Source organism: Eriocheir sinensis, chromosome 67, assembly GCF_024679095.1.
Source record: "Eriocheir sinensis breed Jianghai 21 chromosome 67, ASM2467909v1, whole genome shotgun sequence".
Lineage (NCBI taxonomy): Eukaryota > Metazoa > Arthropoda > Malacostraca > Decapoda > Varunidae > Eriocheir > Eriocheir sinensis.
The window spans coordinates 5,303,734-5,321,850 of NC_066575.1; the positions used below are offsets into that span (position 1 = coordinate 5,303,734).

At 42.8% G+C, this 18,117-nt stretch overlaps 1 protein-coding gene and 1 long non-coding RNA gene across 4 annotated transcripts; one reads left to right on the top strand and one right to left on the bottom strand.

The window, feature by feature from the left end:
- Positions 1-3,724: 3,724 nt before the first annotated feature.
- Positions 3,725-15,698, top strand: LOC126987975 (uncharacterized). 3 transcript variants are annotated; one of them, XM_050845678.1, is made up of 6 exons: positions 3,725-3,985; positions 6,526-6,642; positions 7,152-7,338; positions 7,485-7,567; positions 9,543-9,710; positions 10,683-15,698. In XM_050845678.1, the coding sequence occupies exons 1-6, from the start codon at positions 3,845-3,847 to the stop codon at positions 11,160-11,162; spliced, it is 1,176 nt and encodes a 391-aa protein (XP_050701635.1). In that variant the 5' UTR covers positions 3,725-3,844; the 3' UTR covers positions 11,163-15,698. The 3 variants fall into 3 exon arrangements, with proteins under 3 accessions (XP_050701635.1, XP_050701636.1, XP_050701637.1); XM_050845679.1 differs by lacking the exon at positions 3,725-3,985 and adding an exon at positions 4,043-4,212; XM_050845680.1 differs by lacking the exon at positions 3,725-3,985 and adding an exon at positions 4,332-4,479.
- On the bottom strand, positions 14,271-16,483 carry LOC126987976 (uncharacterized). Its single transcript, XR_007741310.1, has 2 exons — positions 15,319-16,483; positions 14,271-15,229 (listed from the first exon to the last, which is right to left on the bottom strand). It is a non-coding gene; the product is annotated as an uncharacterized LOC126987976 (long non-coding RNA).
- Between the last annotated feature and the right edge of the window lie 1,634 nt (positions 16,484-18,117).

Consider the following 18,117-nt stretch of genomic DNA (forward strand, 5'->3'; position numbering starts at 1 on the left):
GAGAAGATAACTCGGCAAGCGAATGAGCGAATATATGAACGAGAGTTACTGAAATCCCTCATCTCAAAGCCTCGAACCCCCCAAGAAATCAACAACTAGTTAGGTAGGTAGGGTTTGATTGTAATGCCGAGAGGGAGTCACGTGAAGAAGGGGGAGGAGCTTAGCAAGGAGCAGAGGCGAGAAGGCGAGGGCAAGGAGACCCATGGCCCAGTGAGGAGACAAGCACCACTGCAGCAAGGCACAAGTTTGGGAGACGCGAGGAGACGAACACCCCTACAGCAAGGAGCGGCAGCGAGAAAACCGATAAGCGGGCTGGTCAGAGAGGGTTCCATCTCTCAACCCAGCCCCCCCCCCCCCCCCCCCCCTCGAAAAACCACCCACGCCCTGCTGTGTGAGACGGACTACAGGGTGGGAACTTGTATGGCGGGGTAACCTGCCCCTCGACTGCCCTGGGGGCCGATATACCACTGCCCCAAGCTGCTTCCTACATCAAGCGGCGCCCGCCTCTCCACATCAAGCGGCGCCCGTCTGTCCATCACCAGGACCGCCCATTCCCATCGTGGACGTCCCCTTCCGAGCCCGACGCTCACGCCAGCTCCTGCTTCTCCTCCAGCAACCAGAGCTAAGCATTAAGTGTATTCCCCAAATATCCCTTGTGCCGGTAGCTAGATAGATTAGAGGCATACAGCCTGTCATTCATTTTTTTTTAGTACTCCGCTAGCCTTTGAAAAGTGAAACTAAATACATATTTATATACAACCTTACTGTGAGGGTTATCATTTGGAGCCTGTTTTGCTGCTCATTTGAGATTACTGAACCCTTACACACATTCCCCCCCACCCCCCCCACCCCTTTTAGTACTTTATCACCATCCAGTTTCTTAACGCTGTCTCACAAGTGGTTCACACGGAGATCCTCCCTTCCATAATTAATCACAAGTAACGCCCTTCTGGTCACATACCTCGGAACGAGTGTTCACTTGTCCTGAGGCCTTACCATCCGGGACCAGCGCTCGACGACTACCACGCTACCACATACCATCTACAACCATAGTGGTCGTCAAAAAGGGATTTAGCTTTTATTTTCTTTCCACGCTACACAGTGTACCTACCAGCGACGGGCCACATTTTTGCCATGATATAAACCCCCTCCCCCAAAATAGATGATGCATAATCTGATCACAAATGCGTTGATATATATTATGAAATGGTTTGCGTGAGTGATGATTTTTTCTCGTTTTTCTCGCTTAGAGGGACCATTTTTCTCTTATTAGAGGGACCATTAAGAAACATGATCCCCGCAGCTACCGGGTTAAACCGATCACCACAATCTTTCATTATTCATCTCCTCAAAGAAGTTGGGTTCCCTCACATTTTTTTTTTTTACAACAAAGGAGGCAGCTCAAGGGCACAAAAAAAACTATAATAAAAATCCCGCTAATCGCTGCTCCCATAAAAGAATAAGAGGTGGCCAAAAGCAAGGTCAAATTCGGGAAGAGAGGTGTCCTACTACATATTACAGTCCGCTTAATATTGATCCTTTCTCTCCCTATTCTGTGTTTTCCAAGGTATTGCAGGAGCCTTTCTTTCCCTATTCTGTGTTTTCCAAGGTATTGCAGGAGCCTTTCTTTCCCTATTCTGTGTTTTCCAAGTTATTGCAGGAGCCTTTCTTTCCCTATTGTGTTTTCCAAGGTATTGAAGGACCCTTTCCTATAAGTGCTTCAAAACGTATTGCAGGCCTATGAATGAACTGTTATAACCTGCCCTGCCAAGTGTGTAAATCAATGTAGCAAGGTAAAACTGAAAACATATTAGACAAAGTGTATACATAGCTCCCCATTGTCGTTTTATACAATTTTATAGGTTACTGAATAAAAGTATAGTACATGCATTCAAGTTATGTGCTCGATTGGCGGGAATGTTTGCTGGTATCTCTTCAATAAGCAGTTAACTGGCGGCTTTACGGGCTCAGTGGTAATCTATCGTTGACTTTTGATATCTTCACCCTTATCGTACACGCAGGGATTTGAGAGGATGTAAGGTAAATGTTAACAAGCCCCGGAGTCCCTTCCAGCTAAGCATTAAGGAAAATAACCTGAAATTTACATAATCGTAGGTTGGTAGGTTGGAGGTATATAAGTAAGTAGGTAGTAAGTGGTAGGTAAGTAAATATATCTTAAATTGTAGGTAATTGAGTTAGTTTATAAGTAGGCACGGGGTTAATTATGTGAATAAGTAGGTATTAGGTATTTAGGAGCAGTAAGTAGCGGGATTTTTTTTTCTTTTTTTTTTTTTACGCCCTTGCACTGTCTCCTCTGTTGTAAAAAAAAAAATAGTAGTGAAATGAATATGTGAATGGGTAAGTTAAGTGAGTAGGGATGTAGGTATTTTTTTTTACGCCCTTGCACTGTCTCCTCTGTTGTAAAAAAAAAAATAGTAGTTAAATGAATATGTGAATGGGTAAGTTAAGTGAGTAGGGATGTACTAGGTATGTAAGTGAATAAGAATAAGTCAATCGTAAGTAAGGGTGAGCAATAGTACCTAATAGTAATAAATAAAAATAATAGTAATAGCAAGTTAAGTAATGTAAGTAGGCAAGTGATCGCGTAAGTATGTGGGTCAGTGTGTGAAATAAGTATTAAAGTAAGTCTTGGAATGGTGGTGAGGGTGGTGATGATGGTACGTGGTGAGGGTGGTGATGATGATGATGATGATGGTAGTGATGATGGTACGTGGTGATGGTGGTGAGGGTGGTGGTGATGGTGGTGATGATGGTGGTGAGGGTGTGATGATGGTGGTGAGGGGGGTGGTGATGGTCGTGGTGGTGATGATGGTCGTGGTGGTGGTGGTGGTGGTGGCAGCAGAAGGTTGGTTAATCTCTCGTGTGATAAGACCCACGGATCATTATTTTATCGCCTTGCTTTCCGCTGTCTTTCGTAACTCCTCCACTCGCTTTCGAAACTGCTTGACAACCGCATTACCACTCGATCCACTACTCCCCTTCGTAAGTAGCTATACTCCACTCCTATACTCCACTCTTGCTACACTACTCCACTACCCAAATCAAAGTAGGAACTAGTACGTAGCCTACCTACTTAGATTTGGTCCACACACGTACTTTGCGCACGAGGAACAATGGCGTAAAACTCAGATGTAGACAAGTAAATTCAGACTGCACCAAATTTTTCTTCACCAACGTTGTAGTGCGAGAATGGAATAAGCTTCCATCTGTGGTCCAGTGCAACACGATTGACTCCTTTCAAAAATAAGCTCGACCGTCACTTCCTTCAACGTAATATCAACTAGAGTAGAAATGCAACGTTTTGGAGTCTTCTGATTAATGTAAAATCGCTTAGGTTTAAGGACAGACCACCAAGTCTGGACCATGGGGTCTGTGTGGTCTGATTTTCTATGTAAATCTATGTAAATCAACCAGAAGGACCGGAGTTCGATTCCTCGACCGGGTGAAGATAAGTTTGGTTTATCGTCTTTCACGTGTAGCCCCTGTTCACCTAGCAGTGAGAGGGTACGCGACGTCAGGCAAGTTGTGACCTCGTTGTCGCGGTGTGTTCTGTGTGAGTGGTCTCAGTCCTCCCTAAAGATCGGTCACTGAGCTCAGAGCTCCTTCCATAGGGGAACGGCTGGCTGTCTCAAGAGAGACCCGCAGCAGACCAAAGGGTGAATTACACACTCCACTTCGTTAATGCCACTCCGGTAGCTCGGTGATAAAACTTTATGCTGCCAGGCTTCACGGTCTGGCAGGCGGAGGTTCGAGCCCCGCCCAGGCACGGGATTTTTCCATTGACAAGGGAACGGTTACTGTTATCCCCTCTTGAAGAAGGGGGATGGTAGGGGGGTGCACAGAGTATTGTAGACTGTCTATAACTCTGTGGGTGTGTGGTGTGTTAAGGTCCCAGAGATCGGTTCTAATCTGGAGGCCGGGTAGCTGCTTGCTGGCGATGTCGAGCCCAACTCGTGGTCAGGCCGTGAGTGAATCACCCCCATCACCCCCCCACACACACACATGGCAGTGGCAAGAGGAAAGAGGGAAAAAAAAGAACGTTGCCAGATGAGTGAGATGCGTGGCCCCGTTGTAGAGGCGTAGGCCGCCCCCATCTGACGCATGCTCAGCTGTTGTGTTGTAAATAAAGCAAGGCGGAGAAGAAGTCGCTGTGTTGAGGTGGTCAGGCGCCCCACCCCCTACAGGAGCTAGGTGAGAAGGGCAAGGACTACATACAAGGCTAGACAGGACACTCAAGCAGGGGAGGGGCAGGGGAGGTGTGGGAGAGGGTGTGCTGAGTGCTGAATCCTGAGTTGTCTTGTTTGGTGAGTCACACGTCTCGTCAGCATAACATCCTGCCTCGTGATGCTTCCCCTGACGTGCTGCGAGAGGTCAGGGGTCAGTGTGTAGTCCTGCCTTTCCTACGCGGTGCTGGAGCTGAGGGGAGCGTTGCCAGCCTCATTAATCACTCCCGTCAAGGTCAGGTCCTGCGTGTGGGGGCTTGTCATCAGGAGCGTGTTGTTCTAGTTGGTTCCTGTCCTCCCTTCCATCTCCCTGTCAGGTCAAGAAATAATAAATTGGTGGTTAAGATTCGTTTTCGTACCGTGCCAGTATTTCATTACCTACCTTATGAAACATCTCTAGGTCTCATATATCTTTTCTACAAATGTTCAACAATCATGGAAACTCTTTCAAAATACATTCCAAGGATGTTTATGGAAACGCTTTCAAAATACATTCCAAGGATGTTTATTGTTGAAAATAGGGAATAATATTCACAAAAGTGCAGCCTCCTCTGGCGGCGGCCGCAGCGGCGGTGCAGCCGGTGTTGCGAGAAATACCTCCCCGCAGAAATATATAAGTCGCATATATGTGTGGGGGGGGGTCCAGGAGGGGCACAGCCCCCCCTGGTTAGAAAGGGGGGTCGAGGGGGACAAAGCCCCCCGTTAGCAGGTCGTAAAGTTCGGTTGGAGCAGTTTAAATATGCTCCCCCACCCTAAACCCTCTGCGAGCTATTTTGCGGCTGTGCAGCGGCACTGTCGCCGCGGCCGCCACCAAAGGAGGCTACGCCAATGTGAATATTATTCCCTCTTTTCAACAATAAATAGTCCTTGAATTGGATTTTGAAAGCATTTCCATGATTGTTGAACTTTTGTAGGAAAGATATATGAAGAGCTAGTGATATTTCATGAGGTAGGTAATGAAATACTGGCACGGTACTAAAATGAATCTTTACCAAGATTGGCTTTATTAGTGCACATGTATCTCATCTACTTGATCGACTGTTCTTCTGTTGTCATACATGTATTCTGCCAACCTACAAACTGCCTGGGAATCAATAGGAAGGAGTTGGTTAAGTAGGAAAACAAGTGGTGTAAGACTGGAGTAATACAGCAGTATTTCATGGCAGGAGTGGTGTTCATCCAGATGAGATGTTTTTAATGGCTTAGACTCCTATCTGCTGGATTTAGGTGTTGGATTAAGGTGGGGCTCTGTTAGTTTTAGAGAATGCGCTGTGATTGGGTGCAAGTTCGGCGGTGGCCTACTCTGCCATATTAAAAAAAGGTTATTCTAGGTATTTACCATCTCTGCTACACTGGCACACAACTCATTTCCTCTGTTTGCAAACGGATATTTTTTCTTCATGAGGCTGGCTTGTCATCAGATCATTTCCTGTTGTGCTTCACCTGAACATGTTTGCTGGATCTTGGGGGTAAACACTGAAGTAACAAATCCTCAGTGTCAATCTCGGAGTCACCAGATTACTCGTCTGGGTAACCTTCCCTTAAAAAGTTATCAAAGGAAATAGTTGGAAGCAGAACAGAAAGGCCTTGCTAGCAAACCTGCCAATGCCTACTGTAGTGTATGTTTTAGAACACATAAGAATGAGACACTGGTTTTGCTGATGTGTGTGTGTCTAATGACTGTGTACCAATGCATTTAATTTGACAGCATCAGAGTTCATGCCAGCAAAAAGTATGTACACCAGGTATTCATTATATGCGAGGGTTATGCTCTGCAAAAAGCTCGCATAATGTGAATTCGCATATATCGAGCCTATCATCCCATTAATTATAGGGGGTTATGTTCCACGACCCGTTTTCGAAACCTCTATTTATTCCGGCACCGTTTCACAATAATAATGCACTAAAGCAACAATAAAGCACATTGATTGCTTCCAGGGAGACACACCCAAAGTCTACAATTTAAGCTGATAATTAACTACCTGAGGGTTAACTTTAGGATTAGAGGAAGGAAAAGGTTAATTATAGGCGACGAAAGTGCAGGAAAACATTTGCACCCGCTGCCCTCTAGTGCTAATCGGCCACAATACCTCACCAGACAGTCGCACCAGCGCCGCTACTTGCATAATAGCAAATTTTTCTCGTATAAAACGAATACTTGGCTCAATTTGGTTAGTTGCATATTTCGAACTCGCATATATCGAATACCCGGTGTACTTAAGAATGCAAGAAATGGTCACTAATATATACTCAACAACTCCTTTGGTTGTTTCTCCCACAGCTCAGCGCCTCAGCTGTACACCCATGCTTCATGGCACTCTGCATGTGCCGGGTTGATTCCTGCATGGGGTGCATCCCCCTCCAGCGGGGAGCCATCATCGTGGGCTTCATCTACATGGTGTGTGAGGCCTCCGCTCCTTGCTCCTCCACTCGCCACTCACCCGGCCTCCTTTTGATTCTGTGTTCTCACTAACCCTCTTTCCTGTGTGGTGACTTTAAGCCTCTTCATGTTTTAAATACCATACATATATTTTTAATACGTAGTACGTTTTCTTTATATAGCATTTTTATAGTTGGTTTATTTAACTTTCTTACTTATTATATTTCCCTTTCTCTAGTGTTGTCTGGTAATGTTCACATTCATATGTATTTTTCTCCATTAACAAATATGTTCATTTTATGTAACAAAACTATTCTAGGAAATATTTATAATCATTGTCAGAAAATTTGTTTAGCTAAGTAATTTTTTAGTCAAATATGTATGGTAGGAGCCCTTAGGATTGAGTAATTGCCATTAAGAGGGAATTTTGAAATAAAAAAGCTAGCACAGATAAAGAACAATTTGTAAACTAAAAAAACAGGCTTACTTCTCTACTCATGTTCTAACTTGTCCATTGGTGTCGTCAGTTTGGCTCGATGATGGAGACCTTCAAGTACATGTACGGGTTGGTGGACTTTGAGCTGAAGGTGCGGCAGTGCGCGGAGGCCGAGCCGATGATCCCAGATATGTACTCTGAAGACGTGAAGGGCCCCATCTACCAGGCCCTGAGGGATGACCTCAGATTCTGCCCCAAGGGGAGGATGCTTGCCCTGAGTGAGTTGAGGCTCAACAAACCCTCTCTGTCCCACCATTGACTGCTTGATGATAATGATGATGCTTGATGATAATATCCCTTCAAAGCACCTCCACAAATATGCAATACTCAATAAAACTCATTAGCATGTTGTATCGTCTTGCAGCACGCTCGGCCATGGTCATCCCGATCTTCATTTTCTTCATCTACTTCATCCTGACGGCCCTCATGATCCACGGTGCACGGCAGGTGAGACTATTGCCTCCACTCTCTGCTCTCAAATGATAGGGGGTCTGGAGAGGAAGGTGGGCAGAGCAGCTCATAGTATCCTGAAGAATTTTTTATCTATCTTTTTATCTATTTACTGATCCAACTACTGCTTGGTGTTATACTAATCTCAGATGTACTATTATGAGTCACAAAGTTTCTCCTGTACAGCAGTTCTTGTTCTCAGAGTGCTTTTCCACATTTCATAAGTAGCGTGTTGTTGGAGAGGCATGGACTGGCTCTGAGGGTGTGCTAATAAGCCGGCCTTGCTGGCTCCCTCACGCCAATGGTTAGTGCACGCTTGTCTGATACCCTTTCCTTTGAAATTTCCCATTGTGTTTTCCCTTCCTTCACCTATGACATGGCGTTATGTAAAAAAAATTATTACAGGTTTTTCCATTTTGAATATTCCTTTGTGAAAACTGGGATCATTCCACAGTAAGTACATGATGGATTTTGTTCACTTTTGGTATTTAACTTATCATTGTGGCAGTAATGCAAAGTTATGCATTAAATACTGTGCATACATTCTTTATAGTACTTCTATTTAAGAACACCTAGAGAGATTACTGGTATCAAGCAACACACTGATGTAGACTGATGGGCAGCCTGTCATAACACTGGTGCTGATGATTGTTCCATCACTGAAGCAGCAGGCTGACAAAAACACAGAAGGGTTGTGATAAATAATCCTGTATATTGTACTGATCGTCAGTATACAGTGGAGATGCAATCAGTGTTGTATTTTCACAAGAAATTTTAATACCCATGGATATTAGACATTAGTTATTGGCAGCGATGGGCACGGTTCCGCTAATCTGCTAATGGCTAATTAGCGAAGCAAACTTTTTCATTAGCTGATTTGCGTTTTGGCTAACTTTGGAAACAGTTAGTGGACCAATTAGCTTCTGCTGAAAGTAGTTCCTCCTCCACTAACTTTAAGTTCACTAAAAGTTCATACAGGTTTCTTCTTGTCCGTTGTGGGCAGACACAGCACCAGTTGAGCCACATGGTCCAATAATTCCAGGGCTTCCACTTTTGGGTAAATTACTCCTTAAAGTAGGGTAATTGGACATTTATTATGGAAACTTTTTGGTATTTTAGGGTAATGCATCTTCCATTTCCGACTCTTTGAACTCGGGATTTAATAACAAGAATTCAATATTTTCTACCTGATAAGAAATAAACACTGCTATTTACTTATTCACTTAAGATACGAGTACTCCTTAGTTTTATTTTCATTTATATATCTAAATTGATTCACTATCCCAAACTGTGTGGGGGAGCAGTCCTGTGTAGTGTCATCAGATAACTTATCAGATTTGGTCTTTCTGCTCTGCTATTGCAGGTTCATATTTTAGGCATAATTAAAGTGTATATGGAATTTAATTTGTGTACACCTTTATCATCATCTGATTTTGGCATGCTATACCTTTCTGGAAAGCTCCATGTCTAAGCCACAACATACTGAAATTTCAGGTCACTAGATCCGTTTTTAAGGGTTTTGGAACCAAAATACTTTACCGAAGCTAAATGCATATAAAAAAAAGTTAGTGATTAGCGGTCAGCGGTAGCTTCCACTAATTTCTTTATCAGTTTAGCGATTTAATGTAAGCGAAGCTAACTTTTTAATTAATGGATTACCAGTTAGTGAAGCTAACTTCTCAGTTAGCAGTGCCCACCACTGGGTATTGGATGTGAACTCCTTAAATATTTGCCATTTTTGGTAATTTTGGTTAAATTTGCATTAAAATCTTATTGATTACGGTACATCACAATATTATTTTTTGAGATCTCTTATGTTGGATGTGAATGACATTGCTAGAAAACTTGTGCCACCAATGCAAATATGTAGACATTGTGTGTTTGTAATAAGACATGGGGAAAAACATTTTTTTTTGTGTGTTTCATCCCTAACCCCTTGCTCCCTGGCCCTGACATGAGTGTCCATCTGCAGGACCGTCCCCGGCTGATCGCACCATGGCTGTGGTGGCAGCTGTCCCTCTTTGTGGTCACCATCCTGGGCATCATCGGCCTGCAGAGCCTTGAGGACTTCCTCTACAAGATGAGTGTCCTCCTGGTGGCCGTCTACCTCTTCATGGTGGTCAACTCCTACTATCTAGAGGTGGGTGGATGTGTTGCTTGTGAGCAGCAATCTTCTGCATTGATGTGCACCGTGTTCTTCGGGTCAAGAAAACCAACCTTCCATTTACTTGTAAACAAACACTGCTTTGCATGTTTTCCTTGAAATAGGTTGATAGCATTATGGAGATGGGTTACCATCCCCAGGTAGCTTGTGATAGGCAGATAGGTTAAATAATTTCAAATATTGCCCATAATTTAAATTTAAATAATTTAAAAAATAAAATTTCCAAAGAGAAAGAAGGTCATTATTCAGGACACACAAAGCTATACATGAAATAATAATCTGTATTAAAGCTGCAGATGGTTGGCCTTTGATTATTTACTCACTTCCAAATTTGTAAGAACTTCCTAATTTTGAACAGAAGACACAAACAATAAAAAAAATACTGGTATAGAAAGAGAAGGCATGAGATAAACTACAACTCTCTTGACTCACTTTCTTTTGAGAATTTTTTTCAAAATGTAAGTTTTTCAATTTATTATATCTCTGCTTCTAAAGGTAAAATTAAACAGTGTATCAAGAGGCTCCACACTGCACATAGCCTGAAGTGTGCAGGCAGTGTGTGGCCGGTGGCAGTGGGTGTAAGTGAGGTGATTTTCTCTGTGAACATCCTAGTCGCTGGCCATGGCTTTGGACGACACCTTAGGCAATGTTCTTGCTGCCACCACTTGCTTGTACTTGCTCCTTATGCCTCATTCCCTCCCCACAGATGCAGACTTCCTCCTGTCTATTTTTTAAAGTGTTGGAGAAAACTAATGAATGTTTCTTTTGGAAAATATCTCACTTTTAGAATAGAGGCAAGTCTGTATTACCTGCCAACTATGATGTGCAGCAGAGAGCAGTGCACTGATAAGAAAATTTGTAACCAGTGTATGAAATAATATAGAGGCAATAGTTAATGTCTTCCTAGGTTTCTCATATCTGTACCAATGTCCGTCTGTTTGTCTTCAGCTGCTGCGTCGGGAGAGGAACCCATCGCGAGTGACGGTCATCGCCATGGCTCACCCACGCTCCGAGATGATGGTCTCCCTCCCCTCACCCCTCAAGGATGACTCCCCGCCCCCCTACCATGCCTGCTACGTGCCCAACGAGTCCCCATACCCTCCCCCCTACCATGCCGCCAGCCCCGGTTACCCCACCATGCCTCCTCCCTACCAAAGCTCTGACCCCCTCATGGCCTCCTGTTCTGGCACTACCCAAGCTGAACCCCAGACTCCCCCCACCCCAGTAGCCCCAACCACTGTCACTGTCAACCCCACCCCTGCCAGCCCCAGCCCTGTCACCCCCAACCCACCCACCCCCATCACCCCTGAGGCCACACAAGCCCCACAGGAAGAGGAGCCTAAATGCGAGGAGTCTCGGGTCACCCCAGAGACAGTAGGGGAGAGAGCGCCTCTTGTGGTGAAGCTCCCGACCTCCCAAAGTAACTAGGAGCGGGTCACTGAGCAGGCGCAGGTGATGGCTTGCCGGGCCGTTGTGAGGTACCCTGTGTGAGGCTTACCGGGCCGTTGTGAGGTACCCTGTGTGAGGCTTGCCAGGCTGTGGTGAGGTGTGCTGTCGAGGGAGTCTGTCACGTAGAGCAGAAGCAAGATAGTGATTTTTGATGTGTATGAGGCCTAGGCAACCTCCATATACTGAATTTTTTGTCTTCATTTATTCATCTACTTTATATTCTCCTTCTACCTGGGCTGACACAAAGGACAGGCATCCTCAAGTACCTTTTTTCAATGCACCACAATGCCACAATTAGCGTGAAGGCGGACTCTGCCTGTCCTCAACCATTCCTCAGCCCGGGTAGTGTCAAGGAGAGGCGCTTAGTGGCTGACGGCTCTGCTTTGCTTTCATTGTTTCTTGCTTCACTACATGGAAGGTTCTCTCTTAAAGTTTCATGTATTCAGGATAGCTCATGTAGTATTTTAAGCTTTTTCCACTGACTCGCTCCATGGATACTGATATAAAGCAGTACATAAATTTCATGGAAGTAAGTCTCTATATGATTGATATGTGATGATAAAGGTAAATATAGTTTTAACAATGCATGAACATAAGTTACAAATTTTTATAATTGATATGTGATGAATAGAGATAGAAATAGTTTGATAATGTGGTATTCAGATGTGACTATATTCAGAGTATTGCAAATAGCTGTGACAAAAATGCTGGAAATTGCCAAGGAGCTGTTTCACGTGCTATCCATATTGTGTATACTACAGTGCTGTTTAGACTCTTATATAGCTATAGCTATTTTTAATCAGCTGCAATATAGTGCAATACGCCTTGCCTTCCACTGACTGAGGTGAACACTGATCCTTACGGCTGCAGCACACTTCCCAGGTTCTCCAGTGAGTGGGAGGAGGTGAAGACTTCACTCTCAAGGTTTTCACTTTTCATACCAAACCTGCCTTTGGCGATAGCAGCCCCACCCGCCCTGAGAGTGAATGTTTCCTTGCAACACCCACCCCACCACCCAGGACGGGGGGCAGATTTCTTGGTCAGGCCAGCAAAGTTTATAAGAGTGAAAAGATCATCAGCACAAGAGCAGGACACCATCAGGGTTCCTTTGCCACTGTACTGTGCCCGCCCAGCCCAGCGGGCTCTGTAAGTCATTCACAGCATGCATCCAGGCATTACTATCGACCCTTTCTGGTTGGTTGGCTGGTGTGTACTTTTCAGCAGTCATTATAACAATTTTTAGAAGTGCTTAGGTTAGGTGGGAAGTTTGTTGATATGAATATTGTATTAATGCATTTAGCAGCTTCATGCACCACCTGCATCAGCTGGAGGAAGGTGGTGGATGGATGACTGACAGTTTTTTGTAAATCCCAGTAGCCTCCTGGTGTTGGATGTCACCCAGCATGGTGTGGGGAGCCTAGGGAACCTTTGTATCTATAGACATCATATTGTTGCCTGACATGCAGCAATAGTTTTTGAAGTATTATGGTGCTCCTATTACATGATTTGTAATTGTCTATTCCTGTGTATCTTGACACTTCAACAAGCTGGATTCATCTCAGTGTAATGGGAGCACCAGGTCCACCCTAAGACCCATCCCTCACCCCAAGGCAGCCACTGGATGTGAGGTTCATGAGGAACCTCAATATAACTGGAGGACCATGACTGAAATGTGCTTTTGGGTGGGACTGGTTGGCTTGAAGCAGTGACTGAAACTACAGCAGGAGCCCCTGTGCCTGCAGGACACAAGTCACTGCCTTGCTCTGTGAAGGGACATTCATGCTGTACTGAGACCTGCACCACCACCACCACCACCACTGCCGCCAGCACAATGTATCCTCTTGTCAGTCAGTCGTGCCTGTGAGTTGCACTGCCAACACTACCTTTTTTACGAGCTCTGGCACGTTGTGGAAGACATGGTGCCCTGTGTTGCTTCACACTTTTGCTGGAACACCGTTGATGGTTTAAGATTTTGATGCGGGTCAGAACACATTCATTTTATCTGGACAGCACAATCCAACAGGGGTATTTTATGCTGTTACTTTATATTTTACCATCCAACTAGGCCTTTTCATCTCTTTCTGTGCTTCTGTGGCTAGTCATGACTGTGTAGCTATCTTCTTGCTTGTCTTAGGTTCTTATTTACATCGGTTCTTTGTTGTGCAAGTTGAAGCTTTGGAAACACTCCGTTCATAACTCCAGGGTTTGCTTTCCATGACATTCTCGTTTATCTTTGGGAAGGTTGTTTGGAACTTGCTTCACTTTTTGGATCACATGCATTTGCTTTCATGTTGGGGTCTGGTTAAAATTTTACTTATGGGGATAATTGAAATAATGAAATGTAACAAACTATTAGAACTTTAACACTGGCAACGCCATTTTCCATTGCAAGGGTGAGTTAGTGGCCACCTGAGAAACACGAAGGAGGGAAGGCAAGGCTGGAGAAATAGAGACGTTCATTATTCAAAACAAGACCCTGAATAGAGAGGAAACGTCAGTTGCTTCAAAAAGTAAAATATGAAAATGTATGCCTACAAATATAATACTCAAACCTGGTAACACACTCAGCATCCACATTATAAGTAACTTTTGACATAGATTGCCCAGTTTGTACAATTGTTTGCTAATTGACACTGTTGCAATCTGAAGTTTTTGTAAGTATTGAGTCATTTGAATGATGATATTACATGTATTTCTATATGTGGCAACCATTAGCCATGACTGACATCATTTGAGTAGTCTCCCTCTTGACATGCATGTATATCTGCTGTCATGCTATACTTCACAAGCCCTGACCTTCCATCTTGAGCATGTTTAAAATGAACAATACCAAATGTGCTGTCTTTGAGGATAACCGAACAGAGCAAGGAGCTGTATGAGTCTCAGGGTCAGGTCACAGCACAACTATTGGAGTGACTTGTGAATAGAATATGGAGCGACCTTTCCTCCCTTAGCTGTGAAAGGTCGTGCACTTCTTGCCCTCCTTGCCTAATGGAAATGGGTTGTTGTTATATATTCATTCTCTCTAGTTTGAGTTAAATTAAGGAGCTCACCAAAGATATGTACCGTTCAGTGTGATTTTATTATAGCTTAATTGGTATTTTTGTGTCTAGTGTTCGTAGGTGCATTTCCTAGTTAGTCTGGAGTATGGGGGGTTCCTGGCAGATGGTGTGCATGAGCTCGGCTGAAGCATTCTAATTTGATGGAGAAAACTTGAAAAAAAGCATGATTACAAAAAAGTGTGGCCAAGAATAACAAAAAACAACAACAAAAAAACAGACCTATGCAGCCTTTCCTGACTTCCATTTTATATAACAATTATCTGGACACTTTTAAAGAAATTGTTAGTGTGATAAAGATATAAAAGTCATATTCATCCAAGGAGATTACTGGTTTTATATTGATTGTCTGTGATGACCTTACTGTTTTGAGCTGCCAAGACCTCTCCAGCCAGTGTTCAAGAGCATAAAGCGAGCATCGTCTGTCAGGAAATACAGTTCATTTATTGTGTGGTTTATACTGGGTACCCTTTTTTTTTATTCATTTCTAAAATTCTCAAGATAGTTATTAATTCTAAAATTACCTATATATAGAGTTACATTGACACAAGCTTTCCCAGGATCTTCAAAAATGGTACTTAAGTTTCATGCTATAGATTTGACGATTGACTGCTTGGTTTTGAGATTTATAAAAAGTAAAATAGAATGATAAACAACACTGAAAAATACCATTGTTGCTGACCCTAAGAAAGAATACAAAAATGAGTCAAATAGAGCTTTCAATTCTGAAGGTGATCCAATTATATTCTAGTTATGAAATATTAGGCTAAAGAAAGTGTAGGTCACGGGAAGGAGTAAAAGAATGGGAGGTGAAGTTATGTCAACTCTATTGGTGGGACGTTGAACCCTTATTCCTCACTCTCCTTACTTAGATGACCTTATAGAAATATGTTTAAGGTCCAGGAAGGAGTAAGAGTGGAAGATGAAGTCAGCTGTCGAGTCTTACTTATTAGTGGGATGCTGAACCCTCATTTCTCACCCTCCTTACTTAGATGACCTTATAGATGTACATTTAAGGCCTCGGGAAGGAGTAAGAATGAAAGGTGAAATCCTCTGTCATTCCTCACCCTCCTTACTTAGATGACCTTATAGATGTACATTTAAGGCCTCGGGAAGGAGTAAGAATGAAAGGTGAAGTCCTCTGTCATTCCTCACCCTCCTTACTTAGATGACCTTACAAATATATATTTACTCAACATATTTGTGATACCGAGACAAAAAATACTAGCTCGTTCGTACCTAACAATGCAGGCAACCACTGTAACTGTCGTGTGAGTGCAAATTCTATCAAGGCTATGTACGTATTCCCCTTTGTAGGATAGCTCGTGCATTGTTTCATCTGATGTCTTTAGCGATAGTGTTCCGAAACCATTATTTTTTGTTACTATCATTACTGTCATGACTGTATTAAAAATGTATTGATGCCAACAACCAGCCAATATATTGCTAAATTTTACCGCGCTTGTTTGAGTCTCCGGTTGGGGTGAAAGGGAATTTGTGGGTGTGTTTTTTTACTTACCGGAGTTGAAGTTTGTCTCGTTTAAAGGTCGCTTCCTCAAAAGGTTGTGATGCTGTCAAATAAGGAAGAAATTCAACCCCAAAGAAAGCTAATGTATTTATAAGTGTCCACCCATAATCTTGTCCTTACCTCCCCCCTCGAAAAAAAAAATACATAGATAAATAATGAAATAAATAGATAAATAATAAAATAAATAGAGAAGTAAAATAAAATCACAAATATGACTTTAATGATTATGTTTGGTATGTATGTCTTTTTGAGGGGGAATTCTGACTTTATTTGTTTTTTTATTTTTTATTTTTATGGTGCCTTTTCCTCTAGACTCCTTGCATATTACAGTTTCTTTTTTCATTAGCTATAGGCATAATTAGGCACTCAAAACACATTACTATTATTATCATTTATTTTCCTAGTCTTCATCATCTCCCTCTTCTTCTTCTCCTTCTTCTTCTTTTTTCTCTTCTTCCTCTTCTTTTCTATTATTATTATCCTCTTATCTGTTTATCTATTATTTCTTCACACCATCACTCGGCAAGCAGCACCCATGTAACAGTCCTTGCCGAGTTCCCTTAATTCTTTCATAACTGTATGTACTTTCACCTAACCTACTTTTCTCCCTTTCACTGTGATTTTTTTTTCTTAAGCATTCAAATATATAAAACCTAGACCGTTATATACTTAAGACTTTCCTCTACAACACACACACACACACACACACACACACACACACACACACACACAACTAGGTAAATACACAGAGACACACACACAAAATAATATGTAAATAAAAATGAATAAATAAATAAATATATAGATAGACTAAATAAATACAAAAATTATTATAGACACTCATCAATCAACGGAGTTCGTGGCATGAGTAAGTCGATATATCCTGCCGGTAGGTACTTGGGTTGGGAAGGGGACCCGCATGGAGACTCGCCCGGAGAGACCCCCGGGCCTGGCGTCGTAAGGTGGGCGAGGCGACGCGACCCCCGGCGTATGCCCCCATTGATTGACTGATATAGATGTGGCCAAAAGAGAGGTCAATTTCGAGCGGGAGGTCAACTTTTATCTAGGGAGCGCCGACCGGAGTTTGGATAGATTTTTTATATTTTTTAATGAAGTCTAGCTTATAAATACATATATTCTTATTTATTTTTTATAGTAGGTCGATCTCTAGGCGTGCCGCTCACCCCGTGCAGACTTCACCAGCATCTTTCCGTGTCAGAGGGTACAGAACTATTCACCGGAGAAAGCGTGCGTGTTCCTGGATCAGAGAAATTCACCCCAGGAAGACCTAAGTTATGATATTAGATGGTGCTTCATTTGCATTATGGTCTCCTGACTTTTAATATGTCATCCACCCTTATTTACTACTTTTTATTTATCTATTTCTCTATTCTACTATTACTGGTGCTTGCTGAGTGATGGCATGGAGAAATAATATATACAGATAAGGTGATAATAATAATAATAGAAAAGAAGAAAAAGAAGTAGAAGAAAGAAATAAACTAATAATGTATGTATTTTATTTATTTATTTATTTATTTATTTATTTTGCGTCTCTGCCTATGTATGGGAGGGTTAAGTTTACTACAGATATAAGAAAAAAATGTTCCTTGTGAAATAGATATGACTTTGTCCGCATTTTTTATCTCTGTTATTATTTTATTTATTTATCTATTTTGCGTTTCTGCCTGTGTATGGGAGGGTTAAGTTTACTACAGATATAAGAAAAAAATGTTCCTTGTGAAATGGATATGTGAGTTTGTCCGCGTATAAATTGACTTAATCCGCAGACACCTGTTAATTGAGTGGCTACCTGGCGTCCCCCCTCCTTCCCTCCCTCCCTCCAATCCTGTGTCCTGTGTGGCTGGCTGGTGCAGGGGAGGAGGCAGGGAGGGTCATCGTCAAAAATAAGTAGAGTTTGTTTGGCCATTCATTGGGAGAGGTGGTTTGACCGCCTCCACCCTGCCAGACGTGTGACCACCCAAAACAAACAGGTGTATCCGTTGCCAAGTTCACGGTGTACGGTATTTCTACTCTAACACCGCCACCGCCTCCACAGCCACCTCAAACACCAATATTACAAGAGAGAAATAGAGTTTGCTGATAGATATAGCGGTGGAAATGAATAGAGAAGGCAAGGAGAGTCTTATAGGTGTATTTGTTATCAAGTTCACGGTGTACGGTATTTCTACATCGTAACACCGCCACCGCCTCCACAGCCACCTCAAACACCAATATTACAAGAGAAAAATAGTTTGCTGATAATTATAGCGGTGGAAATGAATAAAGAAGGCAAGGAGAGTCTTATAGGTGTATCTGTTTCCAAGTTTACGGTGTACGGTATTTC